Genomic DNA, 25,275 nt, shown 5'->3' on the forward strand with positions numbered 1-25,275 from the left:
TTTGTGTTATTAATTTCCTGTTAACCAGATTGGAAAGGTAGGTTTTAAACATGTATACATATTTTGCTTTGAAGGCAAGACTTGAAAGCTTTCCTTTCATGTATATATCTGAAAAAAATTAGTAGTTTTCCTGACTGTCAACATTTTACAATAAATCATACTATTTTTTTTTAAATTTATTTATTTATTTATACAAGCACTGGGTACAGTCAGAAGCGCGGGAGGGTGAGAGAATTCACCAGAGCCAGAGCGGGGAACAAAACAGGCAGACTGATGAAATACACTGCTGAAGGGAGCAGCAGGCGGCAGGAGAGGTCTGTTGTGCCATGTGGGACCCTCTCCGGGGGCTGGGGATTGAACCGGTGCTGCAGAGGCTGCGGGCAGCTTTGCAACCCAGCTCTCAACCGCTGCACCACCTGGGAGGCCCAAATCATACTATATTCTTTAAAAAGGAATGACAATGTAGAGATAATGAGTGCACAGTTGGATCTGAGGAAGGAGACCCAGGTTGCAAACAAAATTTTGAAAATAATATGCTTATAGATGACATTAAAGTTGTAGAACTAAGTATGTTCATACCACAATTAATTTAGAGGCTAAGCCTATTCTGCATCAAAATTTATACTTGTTATCCTGTGGCATGCTGAGAGCTGACCTCAGTTATTGATCAAATGGTTATAAAAGGCGGTTGGTTTTATGAAAAATATGTGTTCTCCTGTTCAAGACACGGCCTTCCCTGAGATTACTATACTATACCGTCTTTAACAAGGGAGACTTCATAATGAAGGTACCTGCATCAGACCACCCCCAGTTTTCTAAGAATTATTTCCCTCAAGATGCCCTACTCTGACATGCAAAATATTTTGAGCTTAGAGCAATGAAATCCTCTGAGGCAAAGAAGAGGTTTCTGCTCTTGTCTAAATCCTTCATTCTTCCCAATCTGAGAACAGACCTAGGACTCTAAGGTTTTGCCCCTTTCTTAATTAGAGAAACCATCATTTATCCTCCTTTTATGACTTAGAAAAATGCTGTTAAGGAGGCAGGAGCAAAAAAAAAAAAAAAAAAAAAAAGAATGACAATAGATGAGTTGACCTTTTTATTCAAAGATGCAATATAAAAAGACCAAGTTATGGGCCTCACCGGTGGCGCAGCGGTTGAGCGCTGGGTTGCGAGGTTGCCCGCGGCCTCTACGGCGCCGGTTCGATCCCTGGCCGCTCCCTGGCCGCCGGGGGAGGGTCCCACATGGCATGCAGACCTCTTCTGCCGCCCACTGCTACCCTCAGCAGTGTACTTCGTCACTCTGCCTGTTCTGTTCCCCAATCTGGCTCTGGTGAATTCTCTCACCCTCCCGTGCTTCCGACTGTACCCAGTGCTTGTATAAATAAATAAATAAATAAATCTAATAAAAAAAGAAAGAAAAAAAATTTAATAAAAAAAAAGACCAAGTTATTTCAAACTTTTTTCATCCACCAGATAAAAGTTGTAATTATGATAAAATGTTCATACATTTCAGAGTTGTTATGGTAATCTACATGAGTAATATAAGACTTCTCTCAAATTCCACAAGAATAATCTTTTAAAAATAGTTTGGAAAAAAACCACTGTACCTTTTTTTCTCCACATGTTATATGATTGAAGTAATGACTTCTGCACATATTCTTTTAATTAAATCATTATTTAACATTTATGCCAAAGCAATTCTTCTTCAAAGAACTTGCCATCTAGTAAGAGGGGGGAATCACCAAATTTTAGAAAATTGCTACAATAGTTTAGAGACATCCTGCCTGTTATAATGATCTCCAAGCCCACTTACCATTTCAGTCCAAGCCTTCACTTCTCCTGTGTGGATTACTATCCACCCCCAGATGCTTATAATTCTCAAGACACTTTCCATGCAAATCCATCCTGCATACAGCCACCAAAATAATCTTCCCAGTACAAAATGTGTGATGGCTTTCCAAAGCCTGTGGGAAAAAGCCAAAACCCTTTACATCTGGCTACAGGTTAGAGGACAGGACAGTGTATTAATGGGGTTGTATTTATCTAGTGGTACCTCTAGCATAGCAAATTATTTTCATTTCAGACATTCCATAATGAGAATATCTTTGTTAATTTTTAAATGATTATTATATTTAGATTTTTAAAATAAAGGTAATATTAATAGCTGAAATTTTTTCAAGTTCCACATAAATTAACAAAATATAATACAAGTAGGTGTTACTGCTACAGTTTTCTTTATTTTCTTGAATTGGATTGTTGCACTGCTCCATAAGCAATTTTCTTCTGGCTCTCAAGTAGCACTCTCCTTGTGGAATTACTTTCTGCCGGCTTCTTTCACTAGATGGCGCTAATACCCTTTCGTTACCTAGGTTATTCCATAAGACTAGACTACTTCTTTTGGAAGAAAGTAAAAGATGCACTAGCAATGTAGGTATTGTATTTGTACTTTCTATAAATTCAAGAGAAAACCCAAATAAAATGAAATATTTTAATTCTTTCACTGTTAGTATGGTAGCCTGACCGTACTGTGAATATGTACCTATAGTAAGTGAACTGTTCCTTTATCATGTACAAGAGTTTTTTTCTGTCATAACATCATTCTTTGAAGCATAAATTTTGAATTATACATTTAAGGAATTACTTTTTATTGAATTTAAATATAATAGCCCCAAGTTTTTATATATTTGTACTTGATATATATATATTATCTATTGCTACCACTGGTAGCATTTATTTAGGCATAAGCTCATTTTTTAATTTTTCAGTTAAATAAGTTTATATGTTAATTTAACATATCCCCTTACAAAATACTAAGTAAGAAATATAAGGTCACTAGTGTATCCATGGTAGTGTAAGATATATATTGTATGCCACATATATGTACATAGTTTCATGGAGCAGGCACAGAGCATAAATAATGTGTATGTGTAAGTTAATGGTTTAATTTGTTGTTAATAGGCTAACATTAACTTTTACTAGAATCATTATCATTTATTGATAATTCTGTAGAGAGGTAAAAGTATGAAAATTAGACCCTTAAGTTCAAGTGTTATCTTGCCTTACTAATTTATTATTTTGGTCAAGTCCATTTGATCATGTAACCATGCATTCCACAAATAATTATTCAGTGTTTTTATTCAACAGAAGCTCTACCAAACTATAAAAATACAGTATAGTTAATGTCTACCTTCCACTCACTGTGGAGAATAAAGACAAACAACTAATTACAATAAAGTGTGTTAAGTGCAATAATGAGGAAGAACCATAAGCACATATACCCATAGTTCTAACTCACACTCAGATGGTTGTATACTTTGCAATTACTGCAGTTGCAATTAGTTGATCAACTATGTAGTTAGTTATGTCTTTCTCTCCAGCTGGATTCTAAGCCATGTAAGTGCAAGGACATTTGTCTCATTCACTGATGTATCTCCAGCACCTTATGGAACCAGGCACAGCTTATGAATGAAATACTTTGAGTAGAGACTTTAAAAGGATGAAAAATAAAGCTAGGCAGGCAAAGGAAGAAGGATGTCAGGGAAAAATGTCCCACCAAACCTTTCACTTGCAGACTAAGTGGAGTATCATGTTCAGTTCTGAGCACTGTGATTTAACAGGGATACTAAATTGGTATGGAAGCATATTGTCAATATGGTGAAAAATCTGAAAGTTGTATCCTCTGAACGAAAGAAGAATATTGAGCTTGAAGAAAAACTAAAGAGGAATGTGGGAGATTCCATTTTTGTCCCAATTTGTCATTCTTCTGTAGTAGAATTATACAACCACCCTTAGATGGGCTTGTGGCAGCCAGAATGCATTTTCCTACTCCTGACTTTGAGCTCAGGCCAGAGACAAACATAGAAAGGTCCTAGTTAATTTCAAATACAAAGTAATAGAATTCTTAGCGCTCATACCCACTGCCTTCTCTAAGAAGGTGGGTTATCCATTAGGAAATTATACCCCACGCTCCCAAATGGCAGCCCCCACTCCACTGGTATTTTTTTTTTAAGATTTTATTTATGCATACATGAGATGGGGCACAGACCAGAGGTGTGGGGGGTGAGAGGAGTCACCAGAGACAGAGTGGGGAACAGAACAGGCAGATTGACCGAAGTACACTGCTAAGGGGAGCAGCAGGCGAGTCAGGAGAGGTCTGTTGCACCTTGTGGGTTGCTCCCTGGCCGGGGATCGAACTCATGCTGCGGTGGCCGTGGATAGCTTCATGGGTTGCGTCTAACTCCTTGCGCCACCAGGGAGGCCCTGATACGGTTTTTATGCAGAATTTGTTTGACAAAATAGCTTTAATACAACTATAACTTTTTTAATGTGCCACATAAGAAAATAAGAGCTGACTACTAGTTTGTCAACAAGCACTGATTGAGCAGGGTTCCCAACCTCTGCACTATTGACTTTTTTTTTTAATTTAAATAATTTTATTTTTATATTCCCCCATACAATTGCAAACCCCCCATTCTGACCCCAATCCCTCCCCTCCCGCTCCCCACCCCCCAAAAAGTGTCTCTGGTTCATAGTTTTTTGTTGATTTTGATTTTCACTTTCTTATATTCATTTTCCTTGTCCCTTATTTAAGTTTTCTAGATTCCTGCTATGAGTGAGACCATCCGGTATTTTTCTTTTTCTTTTTTTTTTTTTTTTTTTTTTATAAATTTTATTGTTATATTCCCCATACAATTGCAGCCCCCCATTCTGACCCCAATCCCTCCCCTCCCGCCCCCGCCCCCCTAAAAGTGTCTCTGGTTCATAGTTTTTTGTTGATTTTGATTTTCACTTTCTTATAGTTATTCATTTTCCTGGTCCCTTATTTAAGTTTTCTAGATTCCTGCTATGAGTGAGACCATCCGGTATTTTTCTTTTTCTTTTTGGCTTATTTCGCTGAGCATGATCCCTTCCAGCGCCATCCATGTTGCAGCAAATTGCATGTGTTTATCTTTTTTGAATGCTGAGTAATATTCCATGGTATATATGTACCACATCTTCTTGATCCAGTCATCTATTTTTGGGCATTTGGGTTGTTTCCAAAGCTTAGCTATTGTAAACAGTGCTGCTATAAACATAGGGGTGCAGGTGTTCTTTGGAATTGATGTTTCTGTGTCCTTTGGGTAAATACCTAGGAGTGGAATTGCTGGGTCATATGGAAGCTCTATGTTTAGTAGGTCCAGAAATCTCCACACAGCTTTCCACAGTGGTTGGACCAGTTTGCACTCCCACCAACAGTGCAGAAGAGTTCCTTTTTCTCCACACCCTCGCCAACATTTGTTGTTGCTAGTTTTTTTAATATGTGCCATTCTCACTGGTGTAAGATGGTATCTCATGGTAGTTTTGATTTGCATTTCCCTGATGACAAGTGATGTTGAACATTTTTTCATATGCCTGTTGGCCATTTGCATTTCCTCTTCAGAGAAGTTTCTTTTAAGCTCTTCTGCCCATTTTTTGACTGGATTATTTTCTTTGTTGTTGTTGAGACCCATCAGCTCTTTGCAGATTTTTGTGATCAGTCCTTTATCATTAGTGTTGGGTGCAAAAATGTTCTCCCAGTTGGTGGGGTTTCTCTTTGTTTTTGTTATTGTCTCTTTTGCTGTGCAAAAGCTCTTTAATTTGATATAGTCCCAGCTGTTTATCTTTGCCTTCACTATCACTGCTTTGGGTGATGTGTCTGTAAAGATGTCTTTGATGTGCAAATCACGTAGTGTTTCGCCTATATTTCCTTCTATATATTTTATGGTTTCAGGTCTTATGTCTAGTTCTTTAATCCATTTTGAGTTGATTTTTGTGTATGGTGTGAGGTGGTGGTCAAGCTTCATTCTTTTGCATGTAGCGACCCAGTTTTCCCAGCACCATTTATTGAACAAACTTTCTTTGCTCCAATGCATAGTCTTTGCTCCTTTGTCAAAGATTAGTTGACCATAAACCTGTGGGTTTATTTCTGGATTTTCTATTCGATTCCATTGGTCTGTATGTCTGTTCTTGTTCCAATACCATGCGGTTTTGATGATTATGGCTTTGTAGTATAGTTTGAAATCTGGGAGTGTGATGCCTCCATTCCCTTCTTTTTATTTCAGGAGAGCTTTGGCTATTCGGGGTTTTTTGTGATTCCATATGAATTTCATCAATAATTGTTCTATTTCTTTGAAGAATGACATTGAAATTTTGATTGGAATAGCATTGAATCTGTATATTGCTTTTGGAAGGATGGCCATTTTAATAATGTTTATTCTTCCAATCCATGAGCAGGGGATGTCTCTCCATTTCTTTGTGTCTTCTTCTATTTCTTTTAACAGTGTTTTATAGTTTTCTTTGTATAGGTCCTTTACCTCTTTTGTTAGATTTATTCCCAAATATTTGATTTTTTTTGTTTCAATAACAAAAGGGATGGTCTTTTTGATTTCTTCTTCTTCAGATTTATTGTTTGTGTATAGGAAGGCTACTGACTTTTGCGTGTTGATTTTGTATCCTGCCACTTTACTGAACTGATTGATGAGTTGAATTAGCTTTTCTGTGGAGTTTTTGGGGTTCTCTATGTATAATATCATATCGTCTGCAAATAGTGATAGTTTGACTTCTTCTTTTCCTATTTGGATTCCTTGGATGTCTTTCTCTTGTCTTATTGCCCTGGCTAGGACTTCCAGTATTATATTGAAAAGCAATGGTGAGAGTGGACATCCTTGTCTTGTTCCAGATCTTAATGGAATTGCTTTCAGCTTTTCACCATTGAGAATGATACTGGCTGTTGGCTTGTCATAGATGGCCTTTATGATGTTGAGGTATGTTCCTTGTATCCCAAGAATTTCAAGGGCTTTTATCATGAATGGGTGTTGCACTTTGTCAAAAGCTTTCTCAGCATCTATTGATATTATCATATGGTTTTTATATTTCTTTTTGTTGATGTGTTGGATAACGTTGATTGATTTTCGGATGTTAAACCATCCTTGTGCCCCTGGAATGAATCCAACTTGGTCGTGGTGAATTATCTTATGGATACATTGTTGGATTCTGATAGCTAAAATTTTGTTGAGGATTTTTGCATCAGTGTTCATTAGGGAGATTGGCCTGTAGTTTTCCTTTTTTGTGTTGTCCTTGTTCGGTTTTGGTATTAGTGTAATGTTGGCTTCATAGAACGTGTTTGGTATTGTCCCTTCCTTCTCAATTTTTTGGAAGAGTTTGTGAAGGATAGGCACTAATTCGTCTCTGAATGTTTGGTAGAATTCATTTGTAAATCCATCAGGTCCTGGGCTTTTGTTTTTGGGGAGGTTTTTGATTACCATTTCAATTTCGCTAATTGTAATTGGTCTGTTTAGGTGTTCTATTTCTTCTTTATCTAGCTTTGGGTGATTGTAGAGTTGTAGGAATTTGTCCATCTCCTCTAGATTGTTAAACTTGTTTCCATATAACTGTTCATAGTAGTTACTGATTATTCTTTTGATTTCTGCTGTGTCCGTTGTGATTTCTCCTCTTTCATTGATGATCCTATTTATTTGTGCTTTCTCCCTTTTTTCCTTTGTGAGCCTGGCTAGGGGTTTGTCTATTTTATTGATTTTTTCAAAGAACCAGCTCTTGGTTTCATTGATCTTTTGGATTGTTTTTTTAGTTTCAATTTCATTTATTTCTGCTTTGGTTTTTATTATTTCTTTTCTTCTACTGGTTTTGGGGTTTTTTTGTTGTTCTTTTTCTAGATCTTTGAGCTTCGAGATTAGGTTGTTTCTTTGCGTTCTTTCTTGTTTCTTGATGTGAGCTTCTATTGCTATATATTTTCCTCTTATTACTGCTTTTGCTGCATCCCATACATTTAGGATATTGGTGTCCTCCTTGTCGTTCAGTTCAAAAAATTTTTTAATTTCTTCTTTGATCTCCTCATTAGTCCAATGGTCTTCCAGTAGTGTGGTTTTTAATCTCCATGAGGTAGGAAAGTTCCTTGCCTTCTTTTTATGGTTTATTTCTAGTTTGATGCCTTCATGGTCAGAAAAGATGGTTGATATGATTTCAATCTTGGTGTAACTGTTGATGTTTGTCTTGTGCCCCAGTATGTGATCGATCCTGGAGAATGATCCGTGTGCGCTTGAGAAAAATGTGTACTCCATTTTTTTGGGGTTTAGTGTTCTATAGATGTCTGTTAAGCCCAATTGCTCTAGGTCTTTATTTAGAGCTTTGGTTTCTTTACTTATTTTTTGTCTTGTTGATCTATCCATTGTTGATAGTGGTGTGTTGAAGTCTCCCACTACGTATGTGTTTTCTCTGATGTCTGTTTTCAGAGAGGACAACAGTTGTCTGATATATTTTGGTGCTCCTTCGTTTGGTGAGTATATGTTAATGAGTGTTATTTCTTCTTGAAGTATTGTCCCCTTGATCATAATGTAGTGACCATTGGGGTCTCTTTTTATCTTTTTGAGTTTGAAATCTGTTTTATCTGATATAAGTATAGCTGTTCCTGCTTTCTTTTTTGGTCCATTTGCTTGTAGGATTGTTTTCCATCCTTTAACTTTGAGCCTATTTTTATCTTTTGTAGCTAAATGTGTTTCCTGGAGACAGCAAAAGGTTGGGTTTTGTTTCTTAATCCAGGCTGCAACTCTGTGTCTTTTTATTGAAGAGTTTAGTCCATTTACATTTAGAGTTAATATTGATATGTTAACATCTGTATTTGCCATTGTGTTTGTCTTTCCTTTGATTTTATTTATTTATTCTTTTAATAACTTTTTTTTTTTTTGGCCTTCTTTCATTGTTATTCGTCGCTCTGAGGTTCTTGCTTTAGGACTCCTTGTAGTATTTTTTTGGAGTGGGGGTTTAGTTGCAATGAAATTCCGGAGTTTCTGTTTGTCTGGGAAGGTCCATATTCTTTCTTCAAAGAGGAAGGAGAGCTTTGCAGGATAGAGTATTCTTGGTTGGCATCTGTTTTCTTGGAGTCTGTTGACTATGTCCCTCCACTCTCTCCTTGCCCGTAGTGTTTCTTCGGAGAAGTCTGATGTCAGCCTGATTGGTTTTCCTTTGAATGTTATCTGTTTCTTCCCTCTTGCCAGCTTCATTATTTTTTCCTTGTCCTGGATTCTTGGGAGCTTTACTATTATGTGTCTTGCTGTATTTTTCCTTTCGTCGTGGAAGTTTGGTGTTCTTCTTGCTTCTTGTATATCAATTTTCAGCTCCTTCTTCACATTTGGGAAGTTCTCTTCAATTATCTCTTTGAATATTTTCTCTGTTCCTACATCTCTCTCCTCTCCTTCTGGTATTCCTATAACTCTTATATTTCCTTTCCTCATGGAGTCAGATAGTTCCCGAAGTCTTTCTTCGTTCTTTTTCCTTCGTACTTCTCTTTCCTTTTCTGTTTTGGTTCTTTTTATTTCTGTGTCTTCAAGATTACTTATTCGTTCTTCCATTTCATCTATTCTGCTTTCATTGCTTTTCCCAGAATTCTTTAGTTCTTCCATTAATTCTTTGATCTCCTGCATTTCTTTTACTTCCCTCTTTAGGGACTCAATTTCTTTCTTCTGACCATTGTTTTCCCTCTCTAGGGACTCAATTGCATTCTTCTGATCGTTGATTATTTTTCCCTTATCATTGTTTTCCTTTATGACTTCTGTCAGTTTTTTAATCACGGCAATTTTAAATTCTCTTTCTGGAAGGCTCAGAAATTCTTCCAAGTTATTGTCGTTGCAATCTGGGGGCTGGCTTTCTTTTTGTGGTGTGCTTTTTCTCTGGAGAGTTGCTAGGTTGCGTGTGGTTCTTCTCCTCCCTACTGTCTGTTTTCTAATTTGCCGTATGCGTTGGGACACTGTGTTGTTGGGACTTGCCGGCATCTTGGGTGGGCTTCTCTGTTCCCCTCTGGTTCTTCCAGGAGTCATCTGTCAGTTTCAAGCAGCCTTTACTGGAGAAAGGTCCCTGTTCTAAAATGCCGATGTGGGGACACACTCCCCTGTGCGCCTGGTCTGCCCCGGCGGTGGGTTCCTGCTCCCCTCTGGGCTTGGACTGCAGGCCAGAGGGGGTCTGGCGTGGGCGAACTTCCCCCGCTCACCTCTGGCTCCTGAGGAAGCCTTCTGCAGGTAGTCTTTACTGAAGAAATGTCCCTGTTCTAAAATGGTGATGTGGGACACACTCCCTGCGCTTCTGGTCTCAGGCACACTCTTCTGCGCGCCTGGTCTGCCCCGGCTGTGGGTGCTCGCTCTCCCTGTGGGCTCAGACTACTTGTTCAGAAGGGGCCCGGTGTGGGCTAACTCCCCAGCTGGCCACTAGCTCCTTCAGTAGCCTGTGCTGGGGTCAAGTCGCTAGGTGGCACCAGAGATCTCTCCTAGAGCCCTTGGGGAGCTGATTTTCCACCCCGTGGGACAGGGAGCAGAGCGGGGATGGTAGGGTACACCTCAACGGCTTTGGGGTGCTGTGTCTGCCTTGTGCCCCACCGTCGTGGGGCACCCACGCCCCTAATTTCGTGCCCCGGGTCTTAGTTCCAAAGCCCTCAGTTCCAGGACGCGGGCTGTAGCCCAGATCAGTGGCGCGGGAATGGCGCCTTTTGAATCCCGCTCCCCTGCCTGGGCACCTTGTTCCTGCTCACTCAGGGAGGGCCTCCGCCGTCTCCCCGCAAGCCTAGGTCGCAGGCGCAGGGGCCTGGGCAGCTGCAATCCGAGCGCCGCTTTCGCGCAAGCTTACCGGGCGGCCGGGGCTGTGTGCTGGTGCTGGTCTCCTCCTGGGGGGCGGGGCTCTCTTTAATGGCGTTTGGAGCTCACCTCCGCGTTGGATCCTGCAGGGTTCGCCTCAGCTCCCGTTCACGGGGTGTGGTGGCTGAAATAGTTCCTTTCCACTCACGGTCCCGTTTGCTGCATCCGTTTTTCTTGTTGGGCGTTTTGGTTTGTTGTTTCCCTCGTCTCTGCCGGTCGGAGAGTGCCGCCTCTGTGGGCGGGGGAGGGGAGCAGGGTTCTGCGCTTCCCTCCCTTCTGGTCCTCTTTTATGGCAACTTTCTTCTTTGGGCAGTTTGCTGGAGTCGTCCGTTTATCTTCCGTGTCCCAGTTCTCACTGGGACCTGCCGCTTTTCCTCCCTATTAACTTTTTTTAATGGGAGATCTTACTCGCAGCGTCTCCTCGCCGCCATGTTGCTCCGCCCCTCTCGTATTTTTCTTTTTCTTTTTGGCTTATTTCGCTGAGCATGATCCCTTCCAGCGCCATCCATGTTGCTGCAAATTGCATGTGTTTATCTTTTTTGAATGCTGAGTAATATTCCATGGTATATATGTACCACATCTTCTTGATGCATTCATCTATTTTTGGGCATTTGGGCTGTTTCCAAAGCTTAGCTATTGTAAATAGTGCTGCTATAAACATAGGGTGCACTATTGACTTTTGAAGTCAGGTAATTCTTTATTGGGGGGCTGACTTGTGTATTGTAGGATGTTCAACAGCATGCCTAGCTTCTAGTCATGAAATGCCAAAAGTTCCCTACCCTCTGTCGTGGCAATCAACAATGTCCACAAACATTGATAAATGTTCTCTGAGGGTCAAATCACCCCCGGTGAGAATCACTGAGTTAGAAGGCAGATTTGAGTTCCATTAGAACAGGAATTTGCTCACAGTCACTGCTTTATTGAAAAACCTGAGCATTTAAATTGGATCCCATGGGATCTATTATTTCATTGTGTAAGAAACTGAGTCAGATGACTTCTAAGGTGCTTCCCAATGCTGCCTCCCCACACTAATGACTAATTGGAGGAGATACTCTCATCATTCTTCAACGCTTAGTAGGGAGACTCTAAACATAAAATCATAAACTTGGCAATCTCTTCAGCTCATGAACATACTTTAGGAACATTTTCATAAATATGAATTGATAACTTTAAGCACGTATAAGTATTCAGGTTATTTTCAGGATATTTCCTTTGTGATCTAACTGGTATTAGGGGACAGTATTATGCCTTTTTATGGCTATGTAATGTAAAGTAGTTTTTCAGTTTTGAGAATGTTATTTGGTTAGTAGTATATGTACATCTATATTAAATAAACTAGGAAGTCTCACATTTTTCACAATAAAAACTTGGTTATTTCCTGTTTGGGCAAGGGCACTTTCAAAAACATTAGGTTAGCTCTGTAGTCTGACTCCTACTTGGGCTAGGGAGTAGGAGATCCCTCAAGAATCCAAAGAGTTTTTGCAGCCAGGAGGGCCAGAACCCTGACACCACAGACTGTTCTGTTGGAAAAGGAGCCAGAGCTGCTGGTAATCACCTTCTGCCTCAGGGCAGCTGAGACTGAGCCTTGGATTTGGAAAGTCTTCCTCTGTTTGTTGCTGCCGCTACCCAGCGGAAGTCCTGTGCAACTTGACCTGGTTAGAGACAGAGGTTTCCTCTGTTATCCTAGTGCAAAACTTTCCTATTTGTATGATTTAGTAGGTTATTTTGGGGGGTCTGGGAGCACTTTACCAATAATTTATATGCAATTTTTTTAGCTTTTTTACCTGGACCCCAAAATAACCTACCAAATCTTAATAAATAAGAACATTCTACTTTCAGATAATGAGGGAAACCTATACTCTGAAGCCAGACAATAGCGTTTTCCATGCTGGCAGCGACCAGAGTGAATTTGTTGCTTTTTTAGGGCATTGTCTTTGCAAGGACAGAAAAGTAGATATCAGGAATGAGGTAGAGAGGGCTGAGTGTGAAAGTGAGGATACTTATGAATCTATGTGCTAGAGTGTTTGTGTTATATTTAGGAAGTATAAAAGAACCAAATAGTAAATGTAAATGTAGTCTCTTAAAGGTGACACTGAAACATTTTGCTTAGAAATAAGTTAGATTGAAACATTCTCTGCCAAAGGAATTTGACTTTAAAGATATTAGAAGAAATCTATTATGAAACTCTACAGCTACAATTTCACAAGCAGATATACAATACTTACTAGAATTGTTCAGTTTCCTGATAAATGTTCCAAAATACCAGAAGTTATAAAACATCCTTTTAATATGGATTTATAAACTAATTTTGATATTTTGGAGGTTTACTTAGAGAATGTTGTTTGTATTTTTAAATTAAAACATTTTATATAAAAATAAAGCAAATTTTAGTGTTAGAGTCACTGAAAGACTTTTAGAATTGTATATTTAGGAACATGAAATGAGAAAAGTTTAGAAATTAAAGCTAGTACCCTAGATACACTATTAACAAATCTTTATTTCTAGCTGTAGTTAATTCCACTTATGAAAGAGAAATAAAATATTATTAGTAGCCCTAGATACATATAGGTAGCAGAATAGTTTAGATGTGCAGGTCTCAGTTTCTGTTGGATCTCTAACCAGTTGCAGAGGGAATACACAATAAATCCCACTATTCTAAATAGCAATAGTAAAGTCTTATGACCATGGAAGCCAGCAAGAAACTAGTGCTAACTGAATAAATCAGCAGCCAAGTAGATATATACACTGTTTTAATGAATGTCTGAGGGAACTCTGCTTCAGTTATTGTATTAATAAAATAGAAAATTGAAAGAATGGGCAGTGTTCCATATGATTATGTTTTGTGCACCATGAAAGTTCCAGTGCCAAGAACAGTGCCTTACCAACTGTGCCTGACCCACATTGGGCACTGAATAAAGTAATTGTTGTATGGATTAATGAAAGGGGGGGTGAAAAATAAAAGTAAGAGTAATACAAAGTCAGGAGGAAATAATCTATAAGAGTGGAAAAAAAAGTGCATTTTAAGACATGGACAGCTACCTAGGAAGCTTGGATAAATGTAGTAATTGCTTATTGCGTTGCCTTACTTTCCCAGCTCACTAAGGTCTTGGCTTATTTATCTTTGAATCTGTGTATACACAGATGAGCACATAGTAGCTATCATTTGTTGCAAAGCTATGGTCTCCCAATCACTGTTCTTCGCTGCTATCACCCTATGAGATGTTGCCCTCCCCATTTTAGGCAAAAAAAGATGTAAACACAGGTTAAATAGCTGCTCAAAGCTGTACTGTGGAGCTCAAGATTATGTGACTCCAGAGCAATCTCTGTAGACTGGATAGATGCTCAGTAGATGTGTGATGAGTGGTTCTTTTTTTTTTCTTTTTGATAAATAAAGAGTAAATATAAATCATTAAGGAGATGACATTGAGATATGTCTTAAAGTAGTAGAGTGTAATGGGCAGGGGTGGTGGTGAGGGGTAGAGTATTTAGGTCAAAAGGGACAATGTTAAAATAAAAACAGGCATTGACAGAGTATTAGAGTTCTGATTTTCTGCTATACAGAATATATTTGTTTTTTTAATTTTATTTTTATTTTTATATTCCCCATATAATTGCAACCCCGATTTTGACCCCAATCCCTCCTTCCCCCACCCCCCACAAAGAGTGACTCTGGTTCATAGTTGTTTGTTGATTTTGATTTTTTTTTCTTTCTTATAGTTATTCTTTTTCCTGGTCCATATTTAGGTTTTCTAGATTCCTGTTATGGGTGAGACCTTCCAGTATTTTTCTTTTTCTTTCTGGCTTATTTCGCTGAGCATGATCCCTTCCAGCTCTATCCATGTTGCTGCAAATTGCATGTGTTTATCTTTTTTGAATGCTGAGTAATATTCCATGGTGTATATGTACCACATCTTCTTGATCCAGTCATCTATTTTTGGGCATTTGGGTTGTTTCCAAAGCTTAGCTATTGTAAACTGTGCTGCTATAAACATAGGGGTGCAGGTGTTCTTTGGAATTAATGTTTCTGTGTCCTTTGGGTAAATACCTAGGAGTGGAATTGCTGGATCATATGGAAGCTCTATTTTTAGTAGGTTGAGGAATCTCCACACAGCTTTCCATAGTGGTTGGACCAGTTTGCACTCCCACCAGCAGTGCAGGAGAGTTTCTTTCTCTCCACATCCTCGCCAACATTTGTTGTTGCTAGTTTTTTTTAATATGTGCCATTCTCACTGGTGTGAGATGGTATCTCATTGTAGTTTTGATTTGCATTTCCCTGATTGCAAGTGACGTTGAACATTTTTTCATGTGCCTGGCGGCCATTTTATACAAAATATATTTGAAAGTTATTAAAGGGTAATGATTTCTGTCTAGATTATGAAGGACTTCCAGTGCTAATCTGAGATGATGATGTTCAGACTTTACTTCAGCAATAGGGTCAATTCATCATAGATTTCTTTTTAGCAGGAAAGGCCCTTGAAAACAAATAAGAACCTAGAATTTTTTTTTTTGGAGGGAAAATTTACATTTCATAATTTATTATTTTTGAGGTTTTCAAAAACATCATAAGAGTCAGAAGGAAAAATACTCTGTTCATTCTGCTAAACTGATGCTAACTCTGAATATAGTGTATATGTCCATCTCTTATTTATTTATTTAATTTTATTTTTATATTCCCCATACAATTGCAGCTCCCTTATTTTGACCCCAATCCTCCTTTTCCCGCCCACCCCCCCCCCCCATAGTGTCTCTCTGGTTCATAGTTGTTTGTTGAATGAACCTAGAATTTTTAAGAAAGGTCAAGAGCTACTAATATCTTGAGGAAGTTGCTGATAGATACTAATCCTCTTTATTTTTTTTAAATAATAAATTTTATTTTTATATTCCCCATACAATTGCAACCCCCCATTCTGACTCCAATCCCTCCCCTCCCGCCCCCCATCCCCCAAAAAGTGTCTCTGGTTCATAGTTTTTTGTTGATTTTGATTTTACTTTCTTATATTCATTTTCCTGGTCCCTTATTTAAGTTTTCTAGATTCCTGCTATGAGTGAGACCATCCGGTATTTTTCTTTTTCTTTCTGGCTTATTTCGCTGAGCATGATCCCTTCCAGTGCCATCCATGTTGATGCAAATTGCATGTGTTTATCTTTTTTGAATGCTGAGTAATATCCCATGGTATATATGTACCACATCTTCTTGATGCATTCATCTATTTTTGGGCATTTGGGCTGTTTCCAAAGCTTAGACTAATCCTCTTTAGATGAGAATGAATTGAAAATTCCATAAGTAGGAGCATTTTTCAAAGGCTCTGAACTCTACGTCTTGATCACAGGAGCACTATTGGCTAGTTATAGTTCTGTGGTCATGCATGGAGAGAATGGCAGGCATTAAGTTGACAAATAGATGACAGGTTTATGGTGTCATTGCTTTCTTTTGACATTTCACTGACCTCTAGGTTTTAGAAAAACCTTGGAATATGAACTCTGTGGTAAAAATAAATTAGTGTTACCTTTGTGCCTGTGTAGATCTCAGTTTTCTTCTCATCTTTTCGGATATAAACTTAGCCTTAGGTTTAAATGGTCTTCAGTGGTCTCAGCTCTAACCTATCACATCACCAGGCCTCTGCCTTCAGGGGAATTTTCCTCTATGAGATCACAACTGGAATTATATCATTTTAGTTTCATCTGCCATTTGTCCCAAAGTTTAAAAAAAAATTCCTTGTCTACTAAAATAATTTACCATCATTTCCTGAAATGAGGGCATTGGCTATCACTAGATTTAACAACTTGTGTTCTTCCAACCATAATGGTCATGTCTTAATAATGTTTTGAGTTGACTTTGTATAAATTAAATGTTTACCCACAATATACTTCTCCCTCTGTTCAACATTATTTTCTTGAGATCACTTATATTATGCATACATATATGGGGTGTTGATAAAGTTATGATGTATTTTTTTTTTCAAAAAATAGAGAAAAATGCATCATGACTTTTCTGACAACGCAGTAGTATTCCATGAGTGACTATATCACAACTTATCCATTCTGATCATGATGGACTTTCTTATTACAAATAGTGCTGATATAAATAGTCTTGTGTGTGTGTATATATGTATATGTATACATATATATATCCTTGCACAAATATTATTCTCTAAAACAATAGTTCTCAAACATGATCGTACATCAACATCACCTAGAAGACTGTTTAAATACAGATTGCTGGGCTCCCACCCCTATTGTATCTGACTCAGGAGGTCTGGAATAGAGCCCCCAAATTTGACTTTCTAACACTTTCATAGGTGCTAGTCATCTATTGATCCAAGAAATAATTGTTACAGTTTACTGTATAGATTTAGTTGTGGAACTGCTGGAGTGAAGTAGAGAATGCAAATGTTCAGTTTTTCTAGGTAATGCTAGATTGTTTTGCTGCTTGCAGAATGAAAGAGAATTGTCAGACTTGAATGTTTGCCAGTCTGGGAATGTTAATGTTATCCTATTATGTGGCCCCAAAATGAACCTATTTCATTTTTCTCTTTTATGTTAAAGCTTTCAGAATAAGTGGAAGTTTCCCAGATTAGATAAAAATGTTTTTCCAGGAAAAATCAGTCTGTCTATCTCTCTCTCTCAAACACACACAGAGTTCACAGAATAATTTCTGTGCTCATCAAATTCAGTTTCAATTGCTTAAGAAGAATCTTATATAATTCTTGCATTTTAAAGTATTTTTGCTGTTCCATTGGCCTTTACTAAAGAAATCCAAGGAGAAATTCCCCTTTAGTGAGAAGACTTGTTTACAGCAAAAGAGTTACTTTTAATTGAAAAAAGTCTCTCTTAATTAAGTGCATTGCATACCTCAGAGACTCTCCTTGATAACCAGATTCAAGTTGACTTATTTTTTTTAAAGATTTATTTTTATTTATGATTGCAAGAACTGGGGTACAGGCCAGAGGTGTGGGAGTGAGAGGAGTCACCAGAGACAGAAGGGGGAACACAATAGGCAGATAGACCGAAGTACATTGCTGAGGGGAGCAAGTCAGGAGAGGTCTGCTGGGCCATGTGGGTATCTCCCTGGCCAGGGATCGAACTCGCACCACAGAGTCTGCGGATCGCTTCAGAGCTCTGTGCTCAACCCCTTGCGCCACCAGGGAGGCCCTCAAATTGACTTTTAACAGATTCACATTCTAGAGGAGAAGCTGCTGCAGTGTTGACCCCTCATTCAGAAATTTGCTCATTGGAGCAAATCTGTTTCCAGTTTCAGATGACGGCTGCACACTCTCACAGCTGCACAGTGTACTCGAGAGCCGGTGTATTGTGACCAGGTGTTCAGTGGGTTTTGGCATCTGCTGTCAGTATGACTGGGCACTAATGCATGACTGACTGTCTTTCAGCTCTCATGACGCTGGTTATCATGTTGCTGCACCTGTTCTGGGGTGTTGTCTTTTTTGATGGTTGTGAGAAGAAAAAGTGGTACGTCCTTCTTATTGTTCTGCTGTCCCATCTGCTGGTGTCTACTCTGGTGAGTATTGCCACCATACACAAACTGTTTTGAAACTCAAGTCCACATACCTAAAATGATAGACTGTACTCTAAATGAAGTCCATACTTGTAGGACAACGAGAAAGTTCAGAAAAGTTGTTTCAAAGAATGAGTGAATGTGTGCTAACATCTAAGTCTTACCACAGAAAGATAGTAACTTAATTTTTGGTCAAGCTCATTAAAGATGTTTTTCTATGCCTCTTTCTATTAATATGGGTATAGCCAATGCTGAAATATCTTGCATTATGCTTATGTAGGATATCTTAAAAATTGCAATATTATTATAAATTATTTTAATACATAAATTCTAATAGCTTTATGCCATTACATAAAAATATAGTTTGCTTAGCTGTTAGAATAAAAAATATTTGTTTCTATTTTTAGTTACCATCAGGGTGTCATGAACATGAAACTTTCCCAATAGGTTGTTTAGAGTCCAAGGAATAGAATTATGAAGTCAAACTATGAATATTTAAAAAACCCTTGATGCAAATTGCTAAAATACTGTACACAACATTTGTACCATTTTACTCATACTGATGAATAACAAGATTGCCCATTTCACTCTTTCCTCACTGACATTCTAATAATGCTCTTTTTCAAAGTAAAAAAGTTTGAAGAGATAATTTGATTAGATTATATTTTTAAATACTGCTTAATGCTTTGGGTCTGACTTTTACTGTAATTTGTCATATTTGCATTGTACTGCCTAGTCCTGGCTTATTACAAAGTTTCCTTCTGATAGTGTTTTGCTTCCTGTTTCTCTCCTCCATTTAGTGTTTATGTCAAGTTTTCTTTTGCCAGGCTCCTTGTCCCGTCTTCTATCTAAAATGCAATCATAACCACCCCCCTCCTTAAATCTTTTAGTGGATACTAAACTTACCCTTAAGTTATGGCAGCTATGTAAACCAAATATTCAGCCAAAAGTACTGAATAGAGAAGGAATTAAAATATTAAAAACATTTATTTCTGGGTATTGAGATTGTGGATTCTTTATATATATATATATATTTTTTTTTTTTTTGTCATGTTCCACATTTTCTACAACATTTGCCTTTATATCAAAAATGAAGTTATATGTAAAAGCAGATGTCCTTTTTATGGGCCCAACTGGCTGTTCATTAATTTGTCAGGTATTTATTGAGTGCTTTCTATGTTCCATGCACTGTTCTAGGTGAATATACCGGTTTAGTGAACAAAACAAAGATCCCTGACTTTATAATGTAGTACTGGGGGGAGAGAGGCAATAAGCAATAGACAGAACTTAGAGATTATATATTAGAAATTGATAGGTCTGTGGAAAAAGGGGGAAATAGAGCAGATTAAAGAAATCCAGACTGTTGGGTTTGGGCATAGGTATGTTAAATTTTTTTAAGTGGTGAGAGTAGGCTTCATTGTGAAGGTAATATTTAAGCAAACAAATGAAGTAGAGTTGGTCATGTGACTGTTTAGAGAAGAGCATTTTGAATTGAAGGGGGCCATTGGTAAAGTATTAAGATTAAAGAATATTCTTGATCTCTTTATGGGAAGTAAGAGTGGTTAGAATTGAGTGAGGCAGAGAGAGCTTAGTAAGTAGGATATTGTCACAGAGTTGAAGGTGAGGAGGGAAGTAGAGATTGGAAGGGAAAACCACAAATGTATAATGCAGGACTTTGGATTTTACTCTTAGTGAAATAGGAGTTGTGGGGTGTTAAGGAGAGGGATATGATCTTTTAAGTTCAAATTTTTTAAACTTACGTTTGCCTCAACACACTTTGCTGGGTTGAGAGGAGACTACAGTGGAGGAAGAGATTGAAGTCATCAAGAAAAGAAGGGTGACACCTTGGGTGAGCTAGCAGGGGAAATGATGAGAAAACAGATTCAGGTTGTATTTTTGAAAGTAGAGCCTGCAGAATTTCCCAACAGAGTGCATAAAGCATGAGGAGACAGAAGAGGAGCCAAGGATGTCTTCAAGGCTTTTGCTTGGATGGAGTTTCCATCAGCTAAGATGGGGTAACTTGTGAAGGGAGATCACAAGTTCTGTTTGGGCATATTACCTGGGAGCTATTTATTGGATATCCAAGTAAAGATGTGGATAGGCAGATGGATTAAAAAAAATCTGGAGTTTGGGAGAAAAATCTGGACTAGAAAAGAGGGTTGCAAGGAGTGAGTGCAGGCAGGCATGCAGGCAGGTGAAGAGGTGCAAGAATTAAGTCCTAGGACACTCCAGTGTTGAGGTTGGGAAAAGCAGAGGAGACAGGGAAGAAGCAACCAGTGAGATACAGAAAAACCAGGAGCCAGATGTCATGGATCCAAGTGTATTAAGGAGGGGAGAGTGATCAGCTAGCACATGCCTATGGAGTAAAATGTCTCTGTTTCACATAGGTCTCTGTTAACCTTACTGGTGAAAGACTTACCTCCTGCTGCACCCCACAGTTGATATCATATACTCCCTATAATGGATCCAGTGCGGCTTCCCAATAGTTACGACTTTGTCCTTGCTGTTTTATCTGCAGTGACTAGTCTTTTCCTAACCTAGGTTATTTGGAAAGCTATTCATTCCATGTGAAGTCTCTCAGGAAAAGGTGCATATTCCAAACTCAGCAGTATCACTCACGCCTATTCATAGCTGTGTTATATTTATCCTCAGCCAGCATCATTTCATTTTACATAGTTTTTATGCCTTTCTCTCCACCTAGACTAAATCATCAAGTCTGGGGCCTTATCTTGTCAATATTTATATCCTTAATCCCTGGCATATAGTAGGTGGTCAGTAAATGTTGAATATTAGATAGTTGATATCACTCTCTTTAATCATAAAAAAGAATCCAGAAAATTTGGAAGATTATATGCCAAAAAGTTATCAGAAGCTATCTCTGAAACTCAGGTTTCAGAGAATAGCTAATTGTTTCATTAAAATAGCATACATACAGATAAGTATACAAATCAGAAGTGTACATTTTGGTGAATTTTCACAATTTGAACACACCTATGTAAAATCAAACCTATGTGAAAACTTTATTGGCTCCCAGGAAGCTCGTAGTGCCACATCACTAGTTCCCAAGGTAATCACAGTACTAACTTTGAAAAGCTCAGATTGCCCTGCCTTTTGGTATTTTATGTAAATGGAACCATACAGTATTTACTTTTGCATATGACTCCTTTTGCTCAATGTTACATTTGTGAGATTCATCTATATATAATTATTGAGTGCTCTTTTATTGAAGTATAGTATTCTACTGTGTGACTATACCATGATTTACCCATTCTAGAGCAGAAAAACCATTTATGGTATTTAACTATTGTGAATAGTACTGCTTTCAGCATCCTAGTGCATGTCTCCTGATGAACATATATACACATTTCTTTTGGATGTATGCCAAGGAATGGAGTGGCAGGTTATGGGTACACCTGTCTGCTGTCAGCTTTTCACACTCAGTTTTTCAGAATGGTTATATCCACTTACACTCCCACCACTAATGAGCTGCAGTTCCTCCTCCTTACCAACACATAGTGTGGCATTCTATTACCCCTCCCACTGGGAATGTAGAGGTGTCACATAATTTAGCCTGTATTTCCCTGATGATTAGTGGTGTTGAACATGTCTTCATATGTTTATTGGCCATTTGGATAATTCTTTTATGACATGCATGTTCAGATCTTTTGCCTGATGTCCCATTAGGTTGTCTTGTCTTTTTTGGAATTCTTTATATATTCTCTAATAGAAGCCTTTATCAGAGGTGTGTATTGAAAATAATTTCTACTCTGTGGTTTGTCTTTACATTTTCTTAATGTTGCATTTTTAAGAACAAGAGCTCTTAATTTTTAAATAATCTAATCAATATTTATGGTTTATTTTTGTTTTATTTAATAAAAATTTCATTTTAAAATTTATTTTGTGTTTTATTTGTGTATTTTAATTTTTACAGTAATCATGTAATTGCTTAAGAGAAATAGTTAAAGAGATACAAAAGAACTTAGTACCCTGTAAAATTAAAATACAGTGGATTTGAGGTATATAATTATTTTGAAGGAGATTCCAGAAAATGTTCAGTGTCTGCTATATTCACAGACACAGAGTATCCACAGTACTCTTTCTGCCTGTGGGCATGAAGTCAGCTCATTTCCCTGGCAGAGCTGATGGGCAGGGTCAGTGTGTCTTCCCTAGGGGCACTTGTGCAGGAAGGGTGAGGCCAGGGGCTGTGAGAAGGCTTGGAGGCACTTACCAACAGGTAGAGGTGTGTGGTGATTAACTATTAGCTAGCCCAATCATATTCTCCACTTTTAGTGTAAATGCCAGGGCTAAAGGGGAACCCTTCTTCCCATCTTACCCTGGCCCAGCAGAGGAGGTGTCGCTCTTCTATCAAAGACCACTCCCTTCACTTTGGCTCTAATACCTGATTCTATCCTTCTTCTGGACTTTCATGCTTTTCGTTGTGCCCACTATCCTACTACACCAGCAGCCTTTCCCTTTCTTTGTCACTATACAAACACTCTTTAAATAAAATTAATTATTGCTTTTTTTCCTTCTAGCCGCACTTTTTTTGTTGTTAAATTCCATCTGTAGGATTTTTTTTATTGATTTGCCACTCATTTACAGAACTATGTAATTTTGAAATTGCAATTTCACATCATCATGTATAGCCACCTCTCTGTTTACAGTTCTTAATCACAGCAAAATGTTAAAAAGTTACCTCTACAATTTTTGTCTCCAATTCACAGCTCTTATTTTTAGTCCAGTCTGACTTTGGCTCAACCATCCTGAAACTGTCAAGGTCAAAAAGGACTTCCGTTTCTCCAAATCTAATGGCCATTGTTCTTTTTTCCTCTTTCCACCCTTTAAAAAGAATCAAGCCACTCCCTCCTTTGACTTGAGCTCACACTCCCTGATTTTCCTCTTATCTCCTTTGCTGACTTTTATTCTTCCAAACAATTTATAAATGTTAGAATTTCTCAGGGCTCTATGTCAACTTTTATTTTCCCTTCCCCCTATAATATCTCCTGGGTAATTGCATTCAGAGCATGGCTTAGATACTGTCTATGAGCTGGCTTCTATCTTCCTTCTTGTGGCTCTGTCCTCTCTTCCAGGCCCCATACTCATTTGTCTCACTGCTTACTGACACCTGCCTTTGGAAATCTCACAGGCATGCCACTCTTAGCATGCCATCGTTGGAGTTGATTTTGACACATCACTCCAAGCCTGGTCTTTCCCCAAGTCCTTCAAGTGTGGTCTACCTTTGGTCTTTGTTATCTCATTAAATAGCACCTCCATTTCTCTAAAGTTGGAATCATGCAAGTCAGTCATGACCTCTCCCTTTCTTCATATTCATCCGGTCAGCAAGTCCTGTCAGGTCATATCACCTACTCTCTTCTTCACCACCACCACCATACTGGTCTGTCCTGGCCTGTCCTCTCCTCATCCAATATAAAGTCCTCCTAACTAGTTTCCCTGTTTTCTTCATAGCCTCCTTTAAGCTGTTCTCTGCAGGTTTATACATCTAAAGTCACTCAGCTCTCCACTCTAAAACCCTCTGTGCCTCTTCATTGCACTGAGGATAAAATCCACACTTAAATCTTTACCAACATGCTGCATAGCTGACCCCTGTCTTCCCCTCTGATACTGTATGCTGACCTTCTATGTCCACACAAGATTAAATTTGAAACTTACTATGTTTTTAGCAGTACCCATCTCTTCATGCTTCTTTGCTTCCCTCCCTTAGTCTCCAAAAGGCTGACTCACTCCTCCGGTAGTCTCAGTTTAAATACTTTTTCCTCAGAACCTTTGTTGATCATCTTGTTCTTACCTGGTCTGGCACCATCACAGTTATAATTACTATGTCCTGACATCAATAACTTGTAATTTATTTGTCTCTTCATTTATTACCTACTTCTATTAGGATAGATACTTTGGTCATCACTATTTTGTAACATAGTACCTCTCAGCATTCTATCAATATTTTGGAATCTGCGGCATTTACACAGCTGAAAAAGGGCTCATGTTCCCTTGAATAATAAGTATTCATACAAAAGTAATTTGAACTTGCCTCAGTTTATGGCAAATTCTAATAGCCAATTAACAGGAAATGATTAAAATCAGGTCCAAGTTATTTAACAATGTATCTTCTGTTGTGAATTACATTAGGTTCTGGCTTCTAAACCTTCTAGGGGTTCCGTTTGAATTCAGTGAAGCATAGTTTTACAGGGGAGTATCTGTTGACTAGGTTGGTGCTGTGTGTCTTTTATTTAGGTCCTGGTACTTCTGGACACATGATATAAATCATGTTTGATGAAACACACCCCAGCTATTGAAAGTATTTCATGTTGTCCTTTATCTTTGTTTACTCCACGTTTAATAAGCTTGCTATTATTACCCAAGCTGATTTATTTTCCCTTTGCAGACCCTCATAAGTCCTTATTATGGAGTAATTCTGGTGTCAGCATATATCATCATGGTGCTCACGGGCATCTGGGCATTCTTTGTTGCTGGAGGCAGCTGCCGAAGCCTGAAACTCTGCCTGCTCTGCCAAGACAAGGACTTCCTTCTTTTCAGCCAGCGCTCCAGATAACCTCCAAGAACCAGCCCCTCTCAAACAGTGAGCTGTGTCTTTAGAGGAAGCACAACTGTGCCTTTGTCTAAAAATCCTTTTCCATGTGGAATTTAGGAAAAGCAAAACTATCTGGATACAATAAGGACTTTCATTCAGCGGCTCTCTGAAAGGTCTACAGCAGTGCTGTGCATCCTGGCTGCACATTAAATCACCTGGGGAAATAAGGACTAGTGGTTTCTGGGCTCCACAATCCAGATTTAATTTTTCTGGGTAATTTTTGAAAACTTCTCAGATGACTCTGATGTGCAACCATGTTGGCAACCTTTGGTGTTCAAATAGGAACTTCCTGAGAACACTGGAAGTGAAAAAAAAATCAATGTTTGGTTGTCTCCTAACATAACTTGTACTGAGCAAGTAAATATCTGAATGTCAAACCCTGATTAGCTTTTGTCTTCTTAAGTTCTGAAGTCATAGAAGACTAAAGGGCTATCACCTCTATGAACTGTTTTCATGTACTTCACTAGAAGCTGGTTTTAAGAGAACATGGTAGGCTGAGC

General features: G+C 38.4%; 1 protein-coding gene across 2 annotated transcripts in view; it reads left to right on the forward strand.

The window, feature by feature from the left end:
- APH1B (aph-1 homolog B, gamma-secretase subunit) overlaps positions 1-24,736 on the forward strand; it is a gene marked incomplete at both ends in the record, with an annotated part of 35,851 nt that extends 11,115 nt beyond the window's left edge. For both annotated transcript variants that reach the window (XM_084240999.1, XM_084241000.1), the window contains 2 exons: positions 18,044-18,171; positions 24,569-24,736. In XM_084240999.1, coding sequence (XP_084097125.1) covers positions 18,044-18,171; positions 24,569-24,736 — 296 coding nt within the window. The remainder of the gene's footprint in view (positions 1-18,043; positions 18,172-24,568) is intronic.
- Positions 24,737-25,275: the final 539 nt, after the last annotated feature.

Source organism: Talpa europaea (assembly GCF_964194135.1).
Source record: "Talpa europaea genome assembly, chromosome: 8".
NCBI lineage: Eukaryota > Metazoa > Chordata > Mammalia > Eulipotyphla > Talpidae > Talpa > Talpa europaea.